Here is a 17,772-nt window from a genome sequence, read left to right on the forward strand (position 1 = left end):
CTTCTCCATCTTGCTCTGTTACACCATCACCTGCATGTCCTCTCTCACCAAATCCACAAACCTTCTCTTAGACCTTCCTCCTTTCCTCTTTCCTAGCAGCTCTATCGTTAACATCCTTTTCCCAATATACTCAGCCTCTCTCCTCTGCACATGTCCAAACCAACACAATCTCGCCTCTCTGACTTTGTTTCCCAACCGTCCAACTTGAGTTGACCCTCTAATGTCCTCATTTCTAATCCTATCCATCCTTGTCACACCCAAAGCAAATCTTAACATCTTTACCTCTGCCACCTCCAACTCTGTCTCCTGCTTTCTGGTCAGTGCCACCGTCTCCAACCCATATAACATAGCTGGTCTCACTACCGTCCTGTAGACCTTCCCTTTCACTCTTGCTGATACCCGTCTGCCACAAATCACTGCTGACACTCTTCTCCACCCATTCCACCCTGCCTGCACTCTCTTTTTCACCTCTCTTCCACAATCCCCTTTACTCTGAAATTGTTGATCCCAAGTATTTAAACTCAAGGAATAAAGCCAATGTAATTAAATAATAAAGGTAAACAGTTAAAAACAACAATAAGTTAACTATTTACATTAATGCAATGTTTACTTACCTTGAGGTTGCCTACTAGGATGATAAATCTCTAAATCAAAAGGCTGGGCACTCGTTTTTTGTATCACCGTGACATTGTGTCCTGTCCATTTATTGGCCTTCGCCAAGGTGTTTGTTCTCCAGTCTGTCCAGTATACATTCCCTCCAAAAAGGGAAACCGCAAATGGATGTGAAAGATACTCATGGCCTCGTAAGATCTCTATTATTCCAGTGCCATCATATAAGGCTGAAAAAATGGCATCAGACCTGATGGAAGATAAATTACAATATAAAAAGACTTTTACAGCTTTTTTGTATTGAAAATACAGTAAAGACAAATGTGAATATGGATTGGCTCTGAGCAAGTAAATATATCTCTGTCAATGTTTGGATGGCCAAAAAAAAAATAAATGCATGCTAGATTGGAGTAAATATGATATAATACCAGTTATATAAAGTCAAGAAAGAAAATTACTTCCTGACAACTTCCAGTGCTGTGATTTATTTTTGATTTTGAAATTATATTTCATAATGTATTAGAGCTGTCAAAGAGATGTGAACAAGACATAGACCAAAACAATGAATCAAAAGTCTATTAAATTTACACATCTGTGTTAAAAAGAAAAAAAAGGCTTATCCAGAATAATTGCTCTTTTGTTCATCTATTTGCATTATGTTTTTGACCATAAATCTATTTAAATGAAAAACTAAATTTAGTTTCTGTAGTAGTACTCCCCAGTACTGACAGTTACAAAAACAATTTTACATTGAATAGAATTTTGGCAACAGTATTTCAAAACATAATTAATGTATGTGTCACAGTGCATTGACAGATTATTTGGTTACACTGCAATAAAATAAAGGTATACCTGGAGTCATGTACTGTTGGTGTTTGCCTCTTGGTTTCCTGTTTTCCTAACTTTGAAGGTGCTAACACATAAAGACCAATATAGACAATATTCACATACCAGATTCAATTCTTTATAATGACTTATCTAAGACACACAGTTAGAATTAAGGCTTAATTTCATATAAGCCTTCCGATACCAAACAGGTAAAGACTAATTATTTAGAGGTGAATAACAGACTAATGGATGTAACATTAACTTATACATTAAATATTGTGCAAAAGCTCTAACGTGGAACGGAGCTACAATGATTAGAGATGCTGCCTGTCTTCCTCTGCGATAGACAGGCATCCTGTCCAAGGATTGTTCCTGCCTTGTGCCCTGTGCTTGGTGGGATAGGCTCCAGTTACCTGGGACTCTGCTCAGGGTTAAGCGGGATTCGGAGATGGTAGGGTATGACATGGCTCCTGACAATCTGGATTCAAATTCCAACCCAACTGCTGTGCATTTGCCAACAATTCCCCACACAAGTTGGTGCTTGGTACAATGTTGCCTCTAATTTTATGGGTGTGTATAGATGAGTGAGTGTTTCATGTAATGACTAATTTCAAATACTCATGCAATTTCTTACTACTGGTGAGTGCTTACTGAAAGTGAGCTCTTGACTCTAGACTCATTGCTAAAAAGTAGAAGTTATAAGACATGCCCAAATATGTGCATATTAGGCAACCTCTGTCATTATTAAATTCCTACCACTTTTCATTTTAATGACCAGTCACTAATGCAAATCACTAATAGATCACTTTCTGTTTTTGATGTTCCAATAAAAGAGCATAACTACTGTAAGGCTAGTCCCCTGAAATATTGTCTGTGTCTGAATCCCAACAAGTTTATTCAGTGCAGAAAATCATGTGCATTTGTTATCATTCGGCGGAGTGATGGCTGTGAGACTAGGGATCTGCACTGGTGATCGGAAGGTTGCCGGTTCGAATTCCGTAAATGCCAATAGAGACTCTGCTCTGTTGGGCCCTTGGGCAAGGCCCTTAACCTGCAATTGCTGAGCGCTTTGAGTAGTGAGAAAAGCGCTATATAAATCCAAAGAATTATTATCATCTGCGGTGGGTTGGCACCCTGCCAGGGATTGGTTCCTGCCTTGTGCAGTTTGCTGGCTGGGATTGGCTCCAGCAGACCCCCGTGACCCTGTGTTCGGATTCAGCGGGTTGGACAATGGATGGATGGATTATTATCATTGGCATTTTTTATTCATTTTTTTGTGCTTTGTCCTGAATGGATTCTGTGTCTATGTGACTTTTCCAGGGTTTTGAAACTCAGTTATTCTGATTTCTAAGTCAAATTTTATGTTTGATGCATTTTTTTAAGAACTTATAATTTATTAGCATTTTGCTGCAATGTCATTTTTATTTTATTATTTATTGTTTTGTTTTGGCTGCCACCATTTTGTGAAACATGCTCTTGTGACGCATATCCCTGTTGCCAAGAACAATGCATCAATCCTTTCCATGATAATATTAGCCTGAATTCCCTGGGATGTGCGACTCTCTTGATGTCTCTGAAGCAATGGCATAAATGCCAGCTCAGGCTTTTATAGGGTAAGTGAGTTTGCACATACATCCTACTGTTCATACTTTCTAAAAATCCTCTTTATTTTTTATTTTCTAGTTTTGCAATTATTGTTGTAATTTCTAATTTTTGAGTTCTCATTAGCTATTCTTTTTTTTTTGGATTTACTTATGGTTCCGAGTTTGGCTTGTTTTAGCTATGTGCATTTCCTGGTCATTTTCATTAATATAACTTCTCAAGTCGGTATAGTCAGTGACATGGCCTGCTTCTGATTACTAGCCCTAAGCCTATGTCTGGCAGAAAATACCCTGCCTGAATATTCTACATCCCTGTATAATGTATATTCACTATGGTAAATTAAAATATTAAAAGTCTCTATACTGATTTATTCAATGGACTATATGAAAATATCTGTTAACAAAAAGTAATTCAAATATAAAAATATTCAGGCATGTTTTGAATACATTTTTAACAGTACAGTGTCTTATGGAACTGGAAACTATTCTGGAAGTGTTGAGCACAAGACAGAAACCAAACCTTCTTGAAATGTCAGTCCATAACAGAACAGTCTCATTGATAAAATCAAAGTCTCTCACATGCAGCCAATTTGGAGTCACCAATTAAAATATCTTTATGTTTTGGAGGGACACTAGAGTACCCAGTGAAAACAAATGTAAATATTGGGAGGATAGAGTGTCCAGTAAAATCATGCACATTGAAAAAGGATTTTCCTTATTTTAGATCCCATTTTTTTTCTATGTATATCAAGTAAATGCACAACATTAGCACATATGTAGATCTGCATCAGTCACAGGTAGCCCCTTCAGCAGAGTGGCAGCCACTTTGAGAGCTGGTTCAATAGTGTTAAACTAACAGCTGACTACTGGCTCCTTAATGAGAGAGTCAGAGATTAAAATTCTACATATTTCAATAGATGAGTTTTAAACATTTTTGTAGATGGTTTTGCTCTTCTTTTGATCTGCAAAACTGCTAGCTGGTACAGCTTCTAGATGCTTTTCATTGAAGTTATTGAAGTCATATTGACATAAGCTTATAGTAAAGCAAAACTCAGTCAAGATAACCATATTTCTCATAATGTGTTTGGTGTCTACCTGACAATTTGGTTTCATACTTTTGAATCGGCAAGTGTTCTCTCTGAAAGACTCAAGCTCAGAAACTTGCAATTCCCATCATTTTAGTCAAGCAAAAAAACAATGCATTTGAAAGAAATGGTGAACTGTCATAAAAGAATACTTCTGGTCATGTTCAGTGCAGGCGTGTTAACAATATTATACCATCCCTTATTAATAATATCTCTGTTTAAAGTTGCTGGTGAATTCAAACATGTATAACTTCTTAAAGCAATGTAACACACTAACCTGTGATTCCTTTTGTGTAATAGGTTTTTATCATATACCTATTTCAACATAAGTATTTACATTTTAATATTTTTTAGCATCTTATAATTACTTTGTTTTAACTATTTTCTATGCTAATTTTATCATTACAATTTTAAAGAAATATTTACACGATCAGTAATGTCTGAAATGCTTACCTATAATGCAGGCACTATTAAATTGCAATTATAATTATATTAAAAGTATTGTGGACTAGGGAGCATTCCAGCTCCCTCAAACCCAACACAACAGACACAGGGCAGACGTTAAAACACAAAATTGCCTTTTTATTGTGAGGAAAACTCTTCACAAAGCATATCCCACAGCCACAAGTACAATGCAAGCACAATGATGACTCTTTCGTTCTTTTCTGGTCTTTGCCTCCTCTTCTCCTCCCTGCAAGCTTCATCCTCCGCCGCCTTCCTCTAGCTCATCCCTGTGAGGCCAGCAAGTCCTTTTATATTGGCCAACCCAGAAGTGTTTCTCCTCTTCCACCCATGTGATCTGCAAGCACTTCCGGGTTAGGCGGAAACCTCAAGCCGTATGGATCCTCCATTTTCACTGGACCCCCTGGCAGCACTCATGGTACCCAACAGGGCTGAGATATAGAACTCCAAGTCCCATAGTGCCCTGAGGGAATACGGTGCACCACTGCAACTCAGGGGAGCTGCCATCTAACTTTCTGTGGGAGGTAGTGCCCTAAAGAAGCTGCCTCCCCAATCCTTCTATTTCTTGGGGATCCCTGCCGGGTTGGGTTGCCAGGCATTCCTTACAGTATTTATCTACTAAATCCTTGTAAGCTTTTTCTATACAGGATGCACAAAAATAATTTTTTAATTATTTTGATTTAACTTTACTTTTAAGACAGTTGAACATCATAATGTTGTGCTCACCATATTATTAATGTACATTACTATTTAATATTTCTGTATGTAGGACAACATTTTTGATTTCATCTTAACATTAAAAATTAAACCTAACTGGATTGCCATACCTCGCATCAGTCCACACAATCCTGTTTTCATTGTGGTCAACAGTTAATCCATTTGGCCAAGCCCCAATTTCCATATCTTTAAAGATAATGCGTCGCCCAGCACCACTCATTGAAGCAGCCTCAATGCGAGGAAACGTTGCATCCCAGTCTGTCCAGAAGAGAATTCTATGGGAAAATAAAAACACTTCTTGGGTTATCAGATTGCATTCTATCAGCAAGAAAGAAGTCATTTAAATGTGTGAAAGTTTTTTATTCATACATCTATTTCATCTTCAATACACTAGAGTAATGTTCCACCTAAGATAGCATGTCCCAAGAAAGATAGGCCATATCATAATTTATGGCATTGAAATGACAGTCGAGTAATTTTGAGGAGCGACATTCTTTTTTCTGCTGTTGCTTTCTCCATTTAATTACCAATTCTCTGTTACAAACCGCAGATGAAAGAATCCCCTTTGGGTTATGGAGTTATTCTTCCCATGAGCTAGGCTTCTTCTCCATGTACCCCTTTACAATCCAAGTTCTTTCATGGCAATTATTGAAAAGAATATAAAATGATTTAAAGCCATATCAAACAGAATAGCTAATCACAGTGCTTTATTAAAATATTGTTCATCATTAAGCCGAAAAGGAAAATGAAGTTTATTGGGGTTTTTTTTTCCCCAAAATTCAATGATTAATCCAACAACCTGTCTTTAATTTACTATTATGTAAAATGTGCTACTGGTTTTAAAAAGGAAAGTATATTATTTGGGGCAAGTATTAATATAGTTAAATAGTTGAGTAGATTAAATGGAGCTTGAATGATTGTAAATTGTGTTTCTTTAGACATTTTTGGGAAAGCAATATTATTCCCATAGAATAAAATAGAGTAAATGCTACCCAAGACTACAAAATATGATGTCATAATCTTGTTTATGGTTAAAAATATAACAGCACATATATTCATGAAAGATTTCTCAACTGAATTATGATCTGGAACCATTTTCGTTTACATATTGCATATACAGTAGCAGTGGTAAGAAACTTTAGTTATAAACATGGCGTCTTTCTTTATGCCAGATCAGTCCCCTAGCCCTTATCTAAAATTCCCTTGTAATAAGCTGGCCTGTCTCTGTTCTCAGTCTGCAACCCCAGAAATTACCATTACATGCCATTCTATTAGCATTACTTTGCAAAATTCCTTTTCCATATTACGTTCTTTCATTTTAGCCCACTGTCTTGTTAAGATTCTGAGTTCTTGTTTGTTTTTCCCTTAACTGCCAGACAATTCAAATCTAGCCATTCATTTCCTGAACTGATGCATTCTATTAAGGCTCTCATGGCAGCATAGGATGGGAGGCAAGAACCAATTAACAATAAAGTTCAAATGGAAAGGTAGCCAACAAGTACAAAAGTCCACTGGAACCTCATGAATATTTTTAATGAAATATTTTCAAAAGAGAGTTGGGGATTTAGGATTACTAATTTTGTCTGACTCACAGGACATAATACACCATTCCCATACCAATCTTATCTAATTCAGGGGCATGGTAGTTGGCAGGATGGGGTATAAGGCCAGAACTAATCAGTGCCATTTCATTTTAAAGCTCATTCACGCACCCTTGGGACCAAATTAGATTTTGCAGCTACCCATTGTACTTTGCAAGGAAAACCCCATACTGGTAACAGGGAGAATAAACAAACTTCACATTGGCCAAAACTAGGTGCAGGACTTGAAAAGTGAAGGATTTAAAGCTGGATCAGATTTTTATTATTCAGCTCCACTTTATTTAGTGTGTAACATTTAGTATATAACTATATGCATAGCATGGCTCTGCAATAGGCTGGCACCCAGTCTAGAGCAGATTCCTGCCTTGTGCACAGTCCTGATGAAATAGGTACCTTTCCCCCACATCCTTGAACTGAATTAAGTGGGTTTGAGAATATCATACTATGTCATTTGCACAACATGCATATGCTGCATTTTTGGTAGAGAATCCGTTTTCTTCTAAATGTAAGATGGATTTCTTTGTAATGTTTACAGCTTAAATGCATGACTTACTATTTAAAAAAAAATATACAAAAATAGAAAATTAGTTTTAAAATAACTACAGTCTGAATTTATTCATTATGAAATATCCTGTGACATATGTTGTAGCTTTCTATATTTTAGTAAATTTCAGTGCAGAAATGTAATCTTTACGTAATAGAAGGACTAGTTGTACTACAAAATAATGTACCACTCATGGAACCGAGTGGTTCCTTCCTAGGCCGTAACATGATACAAGAAAGAAGAAAAACTAAGGATAATAAGTTGTAGTCCTGAATGAATAGTTACATTTGCTTTTCTACAGCCCACCAAGTTATTTTTCTGCAGTTCTAAATGAATATTTATTATAGTCATTATTATTATCGTGCAAACACCCTGAATACAAATGACATTTCACGTATGCTTTCTTCCAACAACCCAGTACTTATTAAAATGAAAGAACACATCGAAGGACAAACTAAATTTAAACAGTAGTTTCAGTTACACTAAGGATGGAAAAAAATGAGAGTGGATAAACAGACAAACCCATGTCGAGGATCCAAAGCGATTGCCCTAGGATGTTCCATGCCACCTGCAATCAATGTCATCCTCATGTATCCATCGAGTTTAGCTACTTCGATCTGGTCCAAGTTGCTGTCAATCCAGTAAAAGTTCCCTGCTATCCAGTCCACTGCCAAACCCTCTGGTGTCGCCAAGCCATGTTGAACAACAACCTCTACTCCAGTCACACCTACAATAACATGAAATACACTTAAATAGAGTTTAAATAGGCAATTCTAAATGAATACATTAATACTGTTTACACATTTAAACCCAATATTTTTCAATTAATAACAAAATATTAAAGTATTCTCTTGGACCCCATATGTGTTACTTTTTGAAATGTACAACAGTTAAGCAAATATTACATTGTAGTTTTATAGTTCTTTAATAAAAGTTGTCTGTAATGAACCAACATCTGATTGAGGGTACATTCCAGCATCATAAGAGGTGTCATATTTTGCCAGTCTCTCTTAGTTGTAAAGTAGAAGCACAGGGAACTGACTAAACGGAGGACTGTGAGCTCTAGATGCCTCAGAGCTCGTTCTGCTCTCTTTTAGGGAAGATCGTTGCCCCACACTTTCCCTAAAAGGGAAGATGAATGTCAGTCCAGGAAGGTCAAAAAGCAGATGCAGGACAGTTTGCTTATGGTTCTCACATGGGTCAGGACTCTGGCTGAGAAGTTGCTTCCTGTGCTACAATGTGAATAAGAGATTCTTGATCTGCAGACTAAGAATGAATAATATATACTTGACTTATCTCCCTGGCACCTCATACCACAAGAGAAGTCCCCTCTGTTAAAATAGAAAACAAAAACTAATAGGATGTAAACAAACAAATCTACTATATATGGATAAAAATTCCAATCACCAGACAATACATATTCTAAAATGTTTTACTTCCTGAAAAGTTTTTGGTGATTATGATAGACAGCTTCAAGCTAAACACAAATAAAAGTTCATACTGTAGCATATAGGACTTTGGAGAAGCATGAAATAAAGTTAGATTTAAATTTAAATTTAGAGTGTTTGCTCGCTTAATGATTCAGACACACTGCATTAATTCAGCTGAGCTAAGAATGTTTTGCTGCTGATTTTTTTTGTACCCAGCATCTGATGCTTCTCGTTTGAGTGTCCAACAATAGTTGGCAAGCATTAATTGATTCCACTTGCAATGTCCTGTTGAAACCTTTCACCATGTTCATCAGTGACTGCACCAGAAGCAACAGGGAAGAAGTCCAAGTGTGAATGCAGAAAATTATTTTTTAGTGACATGTTACACTTCATGTTTTTGTTTGCTTGAAGAAAGTTGTCATCCATCTGGACATGGCCTTGTCCGCTGTAGCTGCCAAGAAAATCCTCACCAACATCATGGAGTGCCTTCCATGTGATTTCCTCTGGGCCCACCTGCAGATCTTAAAACCAATTATCAGAGATGACATGTATAATTTTTTTGACCAACAAAAATGCCTTCCTTAATCTCGACATCAGTTATTTGAAATCCTTCATGTTCCTTGTTCATCGCTTCCAAGAAATTTGTCATCAGTCCACATTTTATATGAAGAGGAGTCAAACATATCTTTGTTGGGTCAACAAGTGTTGTATGTGCCATACTTTACTGTCCTGGAACCAAATGATAAAAGAGCACTTTTCACTTTAACAAGACTCTTTGGCATTGCTGTCCAATTCGCAAATTAAACAATAGTACTTTGTATATCCAAAATGCATTTCTAGTGTCAGTCCCAAACCTTTTAGATCACCAGAAATGTTCCAGTCAGAGACACAGTGACAGGACAGACAATGCCCCTAGGGCATTCTTTTACATAGGTACTCATTGCAAAGACAAGTCTACAGGAATTCCCCTTGAAGCACAGCCTCAACACATGAGAACATAAGAAACTTAATGAAAGAGAGGTGTCCATTCTATCCATCAAGTCCATTTGTTTAGTGAATGGCTAAGCTGTTCCAATATATCATCCAGATTCTTTTTAAAGGTTGTCAGTGTTTCTGCTTCAACTACATGTCTCAGTAGTTTGTTCCAGACACACTATAACATGGTTGGAAACACCCTAAGCAGTGGCGCCAATCTCTGTTGCGAAAGTGTTTGTGATGAATGTTACTTTTTTAGTTACATTAAATGTAATCAAAGACGATTTCATAAATCTTCAAGAACATGTACATGTCTGGAAGCATTTCCACATGTGTGGATTGACTCAGTTTGTTTAGACAATTGGCTATTTCTGATTCGGATTTAATCTCTCCAGACTAAATAAAAGATTGGCTAATGAATAATAAATTCATAAAAGAGTCAGTGCACAACAAAAAATCAGCAGCACCAATTCAGCCAAAGCGGAGAACGTAACAGTGTGAGTCTAAGAAGTCAAAATGTAGCCCCTCAGCAGTCCTGACTCTTTCTATCACAGTTGCCTCTGGTGAGAGAAGTTTCTATCTTTAAAGCTGTTTAAATATTGCTTGAGATCTACCACATGTCAGGAGGGGCTATCAACTTCAATAGCACACAGTGTTCGAAGAACTTTGGAACTCAGACACAGAGATTGAGAAACTGAGATTTGGAAAGATATACTAATAAATTTACAAGCCATTTTTTGTGTTTTTGAATTTCTATTATGTGCAGTTTTTACTTATTTTTTAAAAAATATTACAATGTACAATTTGTATTTATTCATTATTACCATGTGCATATTACATTTATTTGTATTTTATGTACTTAATTGTTTTTTAAATTTACTTTATTCTATTATTGTTTTAAGATATTCCAAACATTCTGTGAGTTGAGTTGCCCATGGAGTTTTTTGTCTGGGGTCCCCAGAGTTCCTAGAATCGCCTCTGGTTCTAGTTGTAGATGCTGTACTGTATACTTACAATATGAGAGGAGATCACAAAAACAGACAATTGCAATAAATGGTGCATAAAAGGAAAATGTTAACGTGATTTTTGTGATCAGCAGGTCAAAATCCTTAAGATACACCCAAAAATGTTCAAGAAGCTAAGTTTTCATTGTCCAATGTTTTCAGGGAATCTTACTTTTCAGTTTGCCAAGTGTTATATAGCAGGGTAGGCCGACATGCAAATACAGCAGAAATATGCAGAATAAAAATATAGGTTATCTGAAGTTAGTTAATTTTCCCTAAGGTGAAAATTAAATTGCTTTACACAGGAAACAGAATATTCTTAAAAAGAGTAACATACAGTAATGCAATGGTCTTCGAGTTTCTGCCTTTGAATACCCGCATACTATAAACATTTAATGAAGTAAATTTGTTGAAATTTGTAACATGAATACAGACTGGCTGACCCTTTTTTTAAATTGAGTATTGTTAAGCAGAGACACGCATAATACATAATGCTGTTTAGCCACACAGATGCCCTGCCGGAGACATTATTTCATTATGTCATTAACTAGGGGATAATTTTGGGGTGGACTGACTGAAAACATGCTCTAATACTTCAGGAAAGGATAAAGAAGAGACACTACACTAGAGGCTGCACAGTTGACTTTAGAAGGAAGCCCTGACACTGGAAAATAATTCAAGTGATACCCTAAAATTAAACCGTAAGAGCAGGTGTAAAGGTTGCGTTACTGCAGGGCTTACTGAATTCAAAGCAGCAGCCATAGGCAAAACATTCTCCGAAGAGAGGAAAATGGCTAACAGTGTGAAGCAGAAGCAAGTGGATTACTGAGTGGGAAAGTTAAGATGTCCTCACAAAATCACAATGATGCTAGTATATGTAGGCCCTAAAGGGGCAATTAAGTGTTTTATTATTTTGCATTTGTGCTTTAGTAACACTCCATTAATTCAAAACCTTTGTTTTGTTTAGTTTCTGTGCTCTGGCATCCTCTTTTGATGGATTGGGGAAAATGACATACAAGGGCCTTGTTAAATCTCATTAAGCAGTTTGATACAAAGAAAAATATTAACATACATGTGCACTTCTTAGTTATGCACACTGCAGTCATAAATGTCATAAGAGTTAAACGCTCCTAGAATACAGGCCAACATTGCAATTTAAAAGCTGTTCCCAGCAGTCTGTGACAATCAGATATAGAAACGCTTTCCGAGCAACTTGAATGTTAAAATGGTTTCAATTAAATTTAATGGATTGTAATGAGAAAAGTTAGTATCGATTTACAGAATTTTGATATAAAATTAGTTTACAAAGTGAATAGACAGACTTCTGGGCATCAAAAGATTGGCTAATAAATTAACTCCAACCATAAAGTCATTGGATTAGTCAGGGATCCTAGTGTTCCCTAGAGGTAGGTAGAATGATAAAAGATTTCTGAAGATCTACAAATGATATGTTCTGTTTAGCACAGCTGTTAATGGGAGTTTGACAGTAGTAAACTTGACAGTGGGTTATAGAGTTCAACTTCTTGAAGACATCAGAAGGGCATTTGAATATAAGTCTTAGGGTGTGGGGTAAGTGAAATAAATCTAGAAGAGCTATATAGAAATTTAGGTAACAAAATAAATAAATTATATATATATATATATATATATATATATATATATATATATATATATATATATATATATATATATATATATATAATTTTATAATGTCAGAAGCCAGTTCATGTCACCTTTATCTTTGACAGTAACAGAGTTCATATGAGTTGGAAAGGGACCAACTGTTTCTCTTTGCTTACTGTCTGTGTCACTTACTCTTTGAAGTTTACCTACAAAAATTGTGAGCTAATTTTAAAATATATGGTAACTGTAAAAGTTAGAATATGGGAATCTACAGTCTCCTTTAGTCATGCACGCACGTCTAAGGACCTCCTCACTGGCTCAACTGAAGTGGGCGATAGTCCCCCCAAGACAAGAGGGAGCGCTGTCGTTAACATCATCTTCTCCTTCTCCCTCTGCAGCACTGAGAGACTGCCTAGTGAGGGCACTTAGCCGCCTTTCTGGTTCACATGCAATAAAGAAGCCGGCCACCCACAGTGCTTAGTGCTTAGTATTTTTTTTGTGTGTGTGTCTAAATGGCCTTTATTTTTCCTTTCGCCTGAGGGTGCTCTTTAATTTCTAAAGAAAAAGACTATCATATTAAACGGGATGACCTGGTTGATGGCCCAGCCTTTAATTGTTGCCTGCCTATCATTCCTGCTCCCGGCCACACTTTATTTTTCAAATAAAGTATATAATTTAAGCTTATTAGACCTTCAAATAACTAGTAATGAAAAAAAATTGCAGAGTCCGGTTGCCTCAGAATTTAAGGAATCAGTTCCTTGCTCAGTCACTGTATTTTTTAAATTTGCACATCTTTCACTGTACATGTACAGGCTTCCTCTGGACATGCCACTTTCCTTCTTCATGTTAAAAGCAGGCATGTTATATTAAATAGTGATAGTAAATTATCACAGCCTATAACGATACTCATTGGTTGGAGAACAGAATATGTTCAGGTAAAGTTAAAAAATGATGACAAGCAAAACATCTTTAAAAGAGCAGATATTATCATTTCCAGGGAACAAGCTTATGTCCAAATACTGGGGGAATCGAAAGAAAAACTTGCTTGTCAAAATCCAAATAAGTTAAACGAAAGTCAAAGAAGTAGTTCTAAATCTGTCTAACACCCATATATTCGCTAACCAAAGATTCATTACTAGAGAGTCTTTATCAAAAACTTTGTATTCTGGATTACTGCACTGCCGTTTTAAATACTGACAAAATAATGATTTCCCACATGGCAGTGTCTGTCCCATATGACCAGCTATGTATGCCACCGAAAACAACTCAAAATGGCCAGAAAAAATTTCCAAGAAAATTGCATAGTGATGTTGTCATTAAAATTGTACAAAATCAGTCTGGACATAATCTGAATATTTCCAAACTAAGATTAATGACACAGCATAACTGAAGGTAATGTGGCTCTTTTCCTTTCAGTGAATGTTCTCATACAATTGGGGCCATTGCAGCCCATTCTACTTCTCTAGGCAAAACACAGTTGTGCCAACCCCTTCAATTAGCAACTTTACAACCAGAAGGTTATAACACAGGAAGAGTAAATATTGTAGCACTATGGCACTTCCACTTTAAACACTTGTTAAGTGTATTATAGGACAGCCTGAGCACTGCAAAGTATCCAAAGCTTTAATGACAAATCAATACATATATCCCAAACCATTCTAAATCTCTTCTTAATGCACACAAACTGAAAGTCTATTAAAAAATTCCTCACAAACTGCACCAATCGTGTTCTTAACTAAAAAAGGATTCTTATATTTATGATATTGTTGGATTAATTACGCAAGTCTTTTACAAAAGTGCAAAATGGACCCATATCACTTTGCTAGTCCATGCTCTACAGAAACTGTAGCTTATTTGTTTTTTTCTTGCCTTTTTGGTTTAGTTTCGAGAAGCTGGGCTCTCCTGAAGCCACATTTGCAATTTTGGAGTTCATGTTCTTCTAAAAGTCTCCTTTTTTTATATTCACACTTTCACACGGGCGGCACGGTGGTGCAGTTCGCTTCCTGGGTCCTCCCTGTGTGGAGTTTGCATGTTCTCCCCATGTCTGTGTGGGTTTTCTCTGGGTGCACCAGTTTCCTCCCATAATCCAAAGACATGCAGGTTAGGTGCATTGGTGATCCTAAACTGTCCCTAGTGTGGGTGTGTGTGCCCTGTGGTGGGCTGGCATCCTGCCCGGGGTTTGTTTCCTGCCTTGCGCCCTGTGTTGGCTGGGATTGGCTGCAGTAGACCCCCGTGACCCTGTAGTTAGGATATAGTGGGTTGGATAATGACATTTTCAGACATGTATGCAAAGGGATCACCTTTCTGGCTCTGCAAAGGTAAGCGATACCACACTGGGATGAAAGAGGGCACTGTCATTCACTGTATCTTCTTTTTCTCCCATAGTTCCAAAGAAGGTGCCTAAGGAAAATGTATAGCCCCACCCACAGCATCCAGAATAGGTCCCGCCCTTCTGTTTCAGTCATCATAAAAACAGGTGATCCCAGGAAGTTGGGGTCTCATTTTGACCCTTGTAACAATGAGGATAGAACTCTTGCTGACAAAGCCTTTTTGAAGAGACACAAGGCTAATGAGACCTGCTTTTATTTTGTACTGTGCTGTGTTATTTAAGTTATATCTATTAAACATGTTGGTGCCTTAGTACTTCTCCTGGCTTTGTATAGTCTGTCCACCTAGTCACAGTATTCAGACAATTTTGGTTGTTTTAACATGCCATACTTTGCTGTAACTGTAGCTTCTAGCACATTTCCAAACCATTTCTCAAAGTGATTAGAGAGAGTTTAGTAGGAAGATCTGCTTTGCCAGCATGTTCTAAAATGTCACATAATAGTTTAAAGTGGCACATTTGGACGCTGCCAGTCTAGCTCCTGCCAATCGCCTACTTTGCCTATATTCACAGACTGGCGTCCTGTATTGCACCCAGTGTTGCCAGGATGGGCTCTAGCCCCCTACAATTCTCTATAGAGGAGGGATCAAGATCAAGGATGGATAAATAAATGTTAAAATGTAGGTACATGTGTAAATATGTAACCTGAGGGTTTGTAGCAATTTCAAAATTGTTAATGGTTGTGAGGTAGCCATCTATTCTTCCCAGCATTATCCAACACACTTAACCCAGTTTAGGGTCACTGGATCTCACAAGAAGGCAATTAAGTTATATTTGATATAAAATGGATAGGTAATATAATAATGAACATTTAGGAATACTGTATTGTTAACAAAAGGTTTACAAGATAATAAAAAAAAATCCATCTTTACTAATAATTGAATTTGTCCATGAGGTTTGTTATTGAAGAGCTTTCCACAAATTATGAATAGTTTTATTTATTTATTTAGTAGGTGCCTTTATCAAAGGCAACTTACAAAGCATGTTATAATATATACAAGAATGATTGGAAAGTGCAAACATAAAAAGCAGCAAAAGCAAGATAAAAAATGAGCAAGAAGGAGTAGCATTACTACATAATTATGCCTGCAACTAGACTAAGACTAAAGTCATTATGCTATACTCTTTGTCAGTACAACAACAGCTGGCCTATAGAAAAGAAACTAAGCCATTCCTAAATCTTTAATGAAAAGGTGCATTTTTGAAAGATACCTAAACATGAGAAAATAGAGTGCACTTTGATTAGACAAACCTAGATCATCCCACAGCTTTGAAGCAAGAAAGGAGAAGCACTGTCCAGTCTTAGCACATGTGGCAAGAGGAGGAATGATCACCAGACTGGCAGAGGCATAATGGAGACTTCTTGAAGGGACATACGGAGAGAGGAAAGTCTGGAGATAGCAAGGAGCAGAACGGTTCAGAAAACCATAGACTAAGACAAGAGTTTTGAACCGGATCTTTGCAGCAACAGAAAGCCATTAGAGAGATGGAAGCCGAGGAGTAATAGGAGTGAAATGAGTTAAAGGTAACAACAGTCGAGCAGATGCATTGTAGCAGAGCTGAAAAGGCCTGATAACATTTAAAGGAAGCCCCGCCAGGAGAGAACCAGTGCCTGAACAAGCAGTTCCATGGTATAATTAGTGAGCAAGAGTCGAATCCACTGAATATTAGGAAGAAGTAAACAACATGATTGGGTCGTTGAAGAAATATATTTGAGGAATGAAAGTGAGGAGTTCAGAGTCATGCTAAGACCTCTGACTGTGACTGATGTTGAAAGGGTGACATCTTCAAGGGCAATGCTTAGAGACAAATCTGAAGGAGGAGAATCAAATACAAATACAAGATACTTGACATTGAAAGGTTAAGTTTAAGGTAATGATCATTCATCCATGATGAAATGCCAGACAGGCAGTTTGGAAATTGTGCTGAAACCTGTAAGCTGTAACAAGGAAATGAGAGGACGGTCTGTGCATCACAGTAGAAGAAGTCATGAGAAGAAATAACTTCTAAGGAATGAATGTAGAGAGAGACAAGAAGTGGACTCAAAACTGAACACTGAGACACATCTGTAGAAATTTTCTGAGGAGAAGACAAACAGTCAGACCAGGAGACAAAAAAGGACTTCAGAAAGATAAGTCCAGAGGAGAGAAAAGCAAAATTATGTGAAATATAGACTTAGGTCTACAGATCTGCATAATTTTGTCTATTTAATTACACAGAAAGTATTTTGATATGATTCTTACATGGAGCGATACATCATTCGACACATTATAATTTATCAGTCTCCACAGATATCCTGAACATCATTTTTTGATGCATTCCAATAATATGAAATTCAATTATTTGTTTAAAGGTCCAGTATAAGAAGGGGGCTCAAAAATTCATGGGAATTGTTAAAAACTACCTTTATTATAAAGCACTGTCCTTGAGATGCAATGCACTTGTCTCAGCACTTCTCCCATTTCTGGAAACATTTCCTGTACTGATCTCTTGTTACCATGTCTACAGCCTCCTGTGCTGTTGCCTGGATTTCTTCCAAGGAAGCAAATCTTCTTCTCTTCAATCTCAATTTTAATTTTGAGAACAAAAAGAAGTCACAGGGAGCGTGATCTTGTGAATACATAAGGTGCAAAGCAACAAGCACATTCGTTTTGGTCTAGAACTTTTTGACTGACAAAGTGGGGTATGCAGATGCATTGCCAGGATGCAAAATGCAGCCTTGGGTGTACCACTTCTCCTGATGTTGCTTATTAATAGTATGGTCACAGGGCATTAACACTTTATGAATAAGCCCAACAAACTTGATAAATATGATCATCACTGCCTCTTGAAAACAAGTCATGGTTAATAGGAGAAAAAAATTGCCCGATTCATCCATCCATCCATCCTCTTCCGCTTATACGAGGT

General features: G+C 37.0%; 1 protein-coding gene across 1 annotated transcript in view; it reads right to left on the minus strand.

Annotated features, from left to right (window-relative positions):
• The window catches only part of lrp1bb (low density lipoprotein receptor-related protein 1Bb), a 2,167,948-nt gene that overhangs the window by 713,633 nt on the left and 1,436,543 nt on the right, over positions 1 to 17,772 (minus strand). The window contains exons 25-27 of the mRNA XM_051931086.1: positions 7,970 to 8,174; positions 5,413 to 5,577; positions 615 to 859 (exon numbers count right to left, since the gene is read on the minus strand). Coding sequence (XP_051787046.1) covers positions 615 to 859; positions 5,413 to 5,577; positions 7,970 to 8,174 — 615 coding nt within the window. The remainder of the gene's footprint in view (positions 1 to 614; positions 860 to 5,412; positions 5,578 to 7,969; positions 8,175 to 17,772) is intronic.

Source organism: Erpetoichthys calabaricus, chromosome 8 (genome assembly GCF_900747795.2).
Source record: "Erpetoichthys calabaricus chromosome 8, fErpCal1.3, whole genome shotgun sequence".
In the NCBI taxonomy this organism is placed as follows: Eukaryota; Metazoa; Chordata; class Cladistia; order Polypteriformes; family Polypteridae; genus Erpetoichthys; species Erpetoichthys calabaricus.